We start from the raw sequence: 7,683 nt of genomic DNA on the forward strand, positions 1-7,683 counted from the left end.
AGCGAACCCGACCCAAAGCCGGCAGTTGTCATTAACGTGTTGAGTTGTCAAAAGGCTGAGTTTGCCGAAAGCTAGTTTAAAGAAAAAATCGAGTTCTACAATTATATCTTGGACTGGTTTCATTAAAATTCCCGAGTATGTAGCCATCCCTGCTCTTTGGTATATCAAGAAAACTGATTTCTCTGAGATGGTGTGCTGACAGTTATCTTAAGACGCAAGGAAATTTTCAGCCTTAAAATCAACATGGAAACATGTAGTAGTATAAATTATCACTGAATCCAAAGGGAGATTATTCGACTTTTGCAGACGCCAGTATAACATACACCAACTATGGTAGAGATACAATTTGAGTATGGTGGCATCACATCCGACTCTTCTGCACTGGTCCCATCTCCTTCGCCTTCGCCCTCAACAGATGCTTCTGTATTTTCCCGGTCGCAGTCTTTGGCAACTGTCCAAAAACTACTGATTTTGGAACCCAGTACGCAGGCATTTTGGAACGACAAAACTTCATTATATCTCCGGCCAGTCTTTGCTGGTCAGACTCGTCAATCCCTTGCTTTAACGTCACGAATGCACAAGGGGACTCCCCCCATTGCTCATCAGGCCTAGCCACCACCGAAACTTCGAGTATGGATGGATGCTGGTATAGGATATTCTCCACCTCAACACTGCTTATATTTTCGCCTCCTGAGATAATGATATCCTTTGATCTGTCTTTGATTTCTATGTAACCATCTGAATGCTTCACACCGAGATCACCTGAATGGAACCAACCACCGGCAAAGGCCTCTTTGTTGACGTTTGGGTTCTTTAGATAGCCCTTCATTACAACATTTCCCCTGAACACGATTTCACCGATTGTGGTTCCATCAGCAGGGACCGGTTTCATATCTTGAGTACTTACAACATCCAATCCCTCCAGGGCAACATATCTAATGCCTTGCCGTGAATTCATACGAGCTTGAGCATCAGGTGGTAGGGAATCCCACTCAGGTTTCCATGCACATATGGTAGAGGGACCGAAAGTTTCAGAAAGCCCGTAAGTGTGCGTGACTCGAAAGCCTTGTTGTGACATTGCAAAGAGAACGGCAGGGGGTGGGGCAGCACCTGCTGTCATCACATGGACAACACGAGGGAGGGGAAGAATGGCCTCGTCTTTGGGGGCGTTCACTATGGTATTCAGAACCACTGGAGCAGCACAAAAATGTGTCACACCAAGATTAGCAATAGCCGCATACACACCCTTAGCTGTGACCTAAAGAGACACAGAGCCCAATATCAATTGAAGCCTGAGTTTGGACACCTAAGCACCAAACTATAAAAATCAGTTCTTCCCCTGCATTTTAAAATGCTTCTTGTTTTCAAAAGACAAGGCAGAATCAATAAGAAAGTTTAAAATGCTTCATTCGATCTTCGAGGAGAAGGCAAGTTAAAATTCCCCAAATCATTGCAATGTTTGTCTTTCATCCCAAAAAGTCGTTTCTCCTTACCAAAAAATAAAATGAAGTAGTACCACCTCATTCTCAATCTTTCCCCACACATTTTCTTTTTTCAATTCTGGACTCTTCAACACAATCATACAAAAGCTTCCCAAACCTATTGAATTATTACATAACTTTATAAAACATATTACATTTTCAGATTTTAAAATATCATAAATCCTATCATCATCCAAACAATTAAAAATTCAACCATAATTTAATAATGATTATCCAAAAAAATAAAACATTAATGATCAAAACAGTCTAATACCAAACAAACCTTTTTCATCTCCCTAAACATTTCTCGAAAGCATTCTCGAAAACTTTTTCCAAATACGCTAAAACTAAAACCATACATTGCGTATAATTTTGGTAAATTGATTCAATCTTTTTAAGCATTTTTAGAATTTTAAAAATCCAATTTAATATCGATTTTTTTTAAGAAAATCACTTCCATTTTCAATAAAATTAAATTAATGTACGGCCATGGAGCTAAGATTCAGATTTAGGAAGGCAGGGAACACCAAAACCGAAATGTCTGAGAATACCTGCCTGAGGCACACATTTGTACCAAAAAGTGCTGCGAGGCTCCAGGTGAAACACCAACCATTACAATGGAACATAGGTAAAGTCCAAAGGTAAAACCGCACCTTCTTTCATCCCCCAAACTATAGCATTACTCAGAGACATGAGATACGCACCTCGATGGTGCAGCACCACCCCCTTGGGACTTGCTGTTGTACCGGAGGTATAACCTAATGCAATGCTTTGCCACTCGTCCTTTGGGGGTTTCCATGCAAACTCAGGGTCACCAGTTTCCAAGAATTTCTCATATTCAATTGCACCTCTTCTCAATGCATATTCGAGTGACTTTTGATCGCAGCTTTTATCAGCAATAACGATGATCGGTGGTTTGTATTTGCCTTTGCTCTCACTAGCTATAATTTGCAAGGCTTCCTCAGCCAAATGATAAAATTCTTGGTCCACCATTATAATCGCAGCTTGTGAATGTCCCAACAGAAAGGCGACAGTCTGTGGATTTAGACGGATATTGACAGCATTTAGCACCGCTCCGGACATTGGAACTCCAAAATGAGCTTCGTACATGGCTGGAATGTTTGGTGCAATCACGGCAACCTGTCATTATGAAAAAGAAAAGCATTCGGCGAAAAATGGACAACATTAAGGATTAAGACAAGTACATTTTACACTTCAACATAAGGTCATTTGAGATTGTGTTACATAGAACACCAAACGAAGTGGAAAATAAGAGCACTTGCATAGATTTTGAATTCCTGTTTTTCAAAAAATAATAAAATTCTATTGTTGTCGAGTTTCTTGAGCATTTTCTCATGGTCATCAATAAGTTCAATAATTGTTCATCATTCTTGGCTAATAAGTTAAAAAATAATAGATCTATAAAAAATTAGTTCAAATCATTCCCCCACTCTGCCACTCTATGTGTCGAAGTCCTCCAATATCTCAGACAAGATATATCCTAACTTTTCATTGTCCCTTTCTCACACCCTATCTTAATCCGAAATCAAATAAAAGATGCCAATGTCATAAGCTAGATTCATGAATAATAATTTACACGATAATGCCCACGTACAAACTTAGAGGCGTAAATAACTGATTCCAATCAGATTTTAGATTGCTAAAGCCAGATTGGCATTTCTAATCTTAAGTCTTAACATATAAATTTTGGGGGTAAATTTCCCTTGTCTTGATAAAAATGTCTTTTGGCACTTTCCTGTCTCGTAAATTAATTTTTGTTCTATCATAAAAGATTGTCTATCATGGCATTTTCTTCTTCACTTTCCATCTAATATACGATGGTTTGGGCACTTAACTACCTCATTTTCTCACATATTCATCTTCTCCGTCATATTAAATTTATTTTTCATACAACCAGGCGCTCATTCAACTTGAACTTCAAACACAAGGTTTACTAAATTAATTGCCTCATTGCAAAGCAAACCAGTCGACCATTTTTTTTTCTCCCATTGATTGCTTTAAATGCCTCAAGTACTTGATCCATAGTTTCTTTTATATATGTCAAAATGGGCTAGCGGGGCGGGTTGGGGCAAGACGGCCTGCAACCCACCAATTTTATGAGTAATTTGGCGGACGGCCGGCAACCCACCATTAGGCGGGCCCGCCTGGCCCAATGGGCTTAGCCCTTTTTGACACCTTTAGTTTCTCTAGATTCAGATTAATATAGCCCCATATATGTCCTATAATCACCTCAACTCTCTATGGTTAAGTTGATCGACACCAATAGGCCACAAGTGTACTTAACACCTGCTTCCAAAAGCTTCATGAGGTCTAGACAAATCTGAGGTTAAGTTGGATCAATCAAACTTGGGGTAGCTCTTCCAACATCTGCCTTCTCCGATCGCAAGACTCAAAGCAATGATCTTGCTAAAGAAAGGGACTCAAGCTTCTTACCACTTGAATGAACATGTCTGGTTTATTTTTTATTACAAAAAATGTGGATGCTAAAAACAACTCAAGCATTGACACCACCTCAATAGAGAAATGACTGCCTTAATTTAAAGTAATGCCCCATATAAACAGGCGAGCAAGAAACTTAGATGGTTGTAGACAACGAAAATTTGTCCTCAACAACATTTTTTTAAAAAAATTAACACAACTTTTTTAAGAATATTATTAATTTTATTTTATAATAGATTAAACTTTTTCATTAAATTATTGTATTCATGTTTTACCACAGAGCAGATGCAGAGGCAGTAGGCAGAGGCAATGCAGTGAGGGTGGACTGTTGAGAGATTTCAAGTCTGCAGATGGGCTGGTCTTAAATTTGGATGATGGGGGCAGACTTAAAAACGCTGGACTTGGGCAAACTTAAAAAAAAATTGTGCGGCTTCTATGAAGTGCACAAACGATCGACCAACGCCCCCAAGCAGAGCACACATAAGCGTGCGCTTCATCCACCTGATGCGCTTCAGAGTGTCCCGAAACGCATGACGGTCACCTCGCATCGCTTTGCGCTTAAGCGACCGAGGCAACCGCTTTTAACAAGTAACAATTGTGGGATCATATGCCACACGTAAGCGAAATAGCGTAGAGAAAGAGATAAATACTCACAAAGAGAAGAATTAAATCTTAGAACGCCATCGTTTGAAGAATATGGTTAATTATAGCTGTGTTGCCGTAGTTGTTGGAGACATCTGAAGACAACACTTATAAATATTAAAGATTTTGTTTTGTTGTTCCATTTTTTGGCAAATAGCTTTTTCATTCTATGATTATTTTATTATTTTATTGTTGTTTTTAGAATGCAATTTGATTCCTTAACTTGTCAGGGAAGGTAGTTTTTTACAATCACTAGTGTTGGTTTTGTAAACTCAATCTGTTTTTCTATTGATTATTTTACCCCACGGCTTCACACAAGTATTTATACTTGTACATAATTATCTCTGAGTTATTTTTATTTAAGTTATTTATTCGCTGTTTTTTGTCACTAGTTGTTATAACATTTGGGACAAATTGATATCTGATATAAACAACTTTTTACCGTTCATGTTAAAAAAAATCCTTATAAAAATGGATTACCAAGACAAGAACTTGTAAAAATATAAAAGAGATTTTGTGGTTACCTTTAAAGAAAATGAAAATAATTTATCCAAACAGAGCATTTAAGGTATCTTAAGGCTTCTATAGAATAATCACAAAAACTACTGTGAGACTGATCTCCGACCCGATCTGACCGTCCAGATGAAAAATATTTCTTTTAATGTCCAACGTATGATTTTTATCACAAAAGTATCATTTTTTGCTAATTTCACGGAAATTGTGTGTAATCTATGTTGATTCTAGTGAAAACTATATTTTTTATGTCGAAAACTATCAATTTTTATGTCAAAGTATTACTTTTCACTATAAATATGAACTGGATCGACCCTTTCATGGATATAGATCCGTCATACAGTTGCACGGGAGATATACGATAGATCATTTTAATAATAAGACATTTTTTATATATAACAACAAGATGGTTTTTAATGTTATAAAATACTAAACTCTTATTATAAAAGGAAATTGCCAAATTATTTGGATTAATTTGTCTTACTATCTTATTAAATGACATATGACATGTATAATAACATCCTTCAGTCTCCTGCAGTAAAATAATGCTTTCATCAAATTAATACTATAATCTAGTCAACGATTCAACGGTACACAACAAAGGCAGCGTAGATCTGGACCCCCAGCACGTTTACACCCAGGCCCTCCCTAATATGCGGAAATTGAAGATTTAATAAATGAACATTACGCATGCATTATTCGCACTATGTTCGTGTTCATCATAGACGAATCAATCAGAATTTAAAAAGAAAAAGAATGATTATAATCATCCAATTTTTAATGCCAAATTGATGGCGAAATCTCGAGGAAAAAACACATTAATCGTTTGAAGAGGATAAATCCGCAGACGATTAAATCGATGGAAAATTAGAAATGGAAGGTGACTTACGGTGCTTCCAAATGTGACGGAGCGCTTAGTAAGCGCAGAAGCCAGCTGACGACAGCGGCGGTAAGTCTGGAGCCACGTGTAGTCGATGGAGCCATGGATCAAGGACTTCCGGGTGGGGTGCACCAGCGCGGCGCGCTCGAGGAATCCGAGGGGCGTCAACGCCGTGTAGTTGGCGGAGTTCTTCGGGAGATGGTCAATATCTCTGTCCTCCGCCATAGCGCGTGTATGAGAGAGTTACGTGTAGTCTTGTGAACTTATTTGTAAGCTCAGCGCATGAATGATTTTTCTTAAATTAAAAATCATGATAAGATTAGAAAAGAATATATAATGAAGCGATAATAACCAATGAACCAAATCTCCCGACGATTATTTTTCTCGAGTGATCGAAATAAAAAATTTATTTTATAATATTTTATAAAATTGATCGTCTCATAAAAATTTTGTTTATGAGTTATTATTATTTTTTGTTATAAATATAAACAAAATTAAATTGTCCATAAATAAAATTAATGTGATTATCTAATGAAAAAATCTAATATAACTAAAAATACTAAAACGCAACGTATTCCGAATATGTATGCATATCTTTATTCTAGTTTGATTCATGAATTTTTTGTTTTGACTTCTTGTTTGTTTTTCTTACATTAGTTGTGGAGTGGTTTCTCGTGTTGTGGTTTTCTTCACATTTATCGATCCTCATTTTTATAGTTTTTGCATTTAATGTTTACAATTGTGTGCTTCCATGACTTTGTTTTGGATGATTTTAAAACATTCACTGCTCCTTTTTTTAAAAAAATATATTAGAATTTTTTTTCCTTCCATCTCATCGGCTGAAACCATATATATATATAAGTATATTTTTAAAATATCTTTGTATCATTTATAATAAATCAACCAACTATTATTTGGAAAATCAAAAAACGAAAAAAAAAAATTCAAAGCATCAAAACCGTAAATTGTCAACCAACCTAACTTTGACAATTTCAAAACTAGATTAACGCTAACATACTCTCAAAATCATCATAAGTCATAAAACCTTAAAAGTACGTAAATCATTAGTATAAGTCATAAAGGTAAACAATAAACGTAAGTCAATTGCGGAAAACTAACGCTGATCCTCAGGTTGTGTGCACCTCCAGTCCAGCAAGATCAACCATCAAGGCCTCCATTAACATCAACATCATGATCATCTACATCGATCACACTTAGTGAGTCTATTGATTCAGCAAACCTTAACCATGATAACAAGTAATACATATACAATCACATGCAACAGTGAAAATACTTTTACTTAAAATAGCTTTTTATGAACATGCATAAACTTAAACAATTTTTTTTCATCATATACGTATACGTTTTCTTTTTATTGAATTTGGATAGTTAATTGTGACTTTCGTATCAGCTGAAGGTCGATGGATCTATCTACATATAACAACAGTACTGGGCGGCGGGGACATCAGTGACACTCTCACCCGTCAACTGAGCCTTGGACTATCATATCATCAAATCATGTCGATGGAAATACGATCGTCGAGTTCTCTCTGGGGCCATCTCCAGTAAACGGGCTCGCTCTGAGACCTTTTCTCTGACGAGATCTCCAATCATATCGTATATATATAAATCACTTATAAAAATTCATGTATATATAAATAATTTTTGTTTTAAACCAAACATGCAACATGTCTTTTAGCATCAATC

General features: G+C 36.5%; 1 protein-coding gene across 1 annotated transcript; it reads right to left on the reverse strand.

The window, feature by feature from the left end:
• Positions 1 to 232: 232 nt before the first annotated feature.
• Positions 233 to 6,257, reverse strand: LOC140813619 (acetate--CoA ligase CCL3-like). Its single transcript, XM_073172210.1, is given in 4 exon segments — positions 233 to 1,258; positions 2,033 to 2,125; positions 2,127 to 2,621; positions 5,986 to 6,257. Coding segments are annotated over 4 exon segments (1,701 nt in total). The 5' UTR covers positions 6,202 to 6,257; the 3' UTR covers positions 233 to 361.
• Between the last annotated feature and the right edge of the window lie 1,426 nt (positions 6,258 to 7,683).

The sequence above is a fragment of the Primulina eburnea genome, chromosome 15 (genome assembly GCF_022965805.1).
Source record: "Primulina eburnea isolate SZY01 chromosome 15, ASM2296580v1, whole genome shotgun sequence".
Lineage (NCBI taxonomy): Eukaryota > Viridiplantae > Streptophyta > Magnoliopsida > Lamiales > Gesneriaceae > Primulina > Primulina eburnea.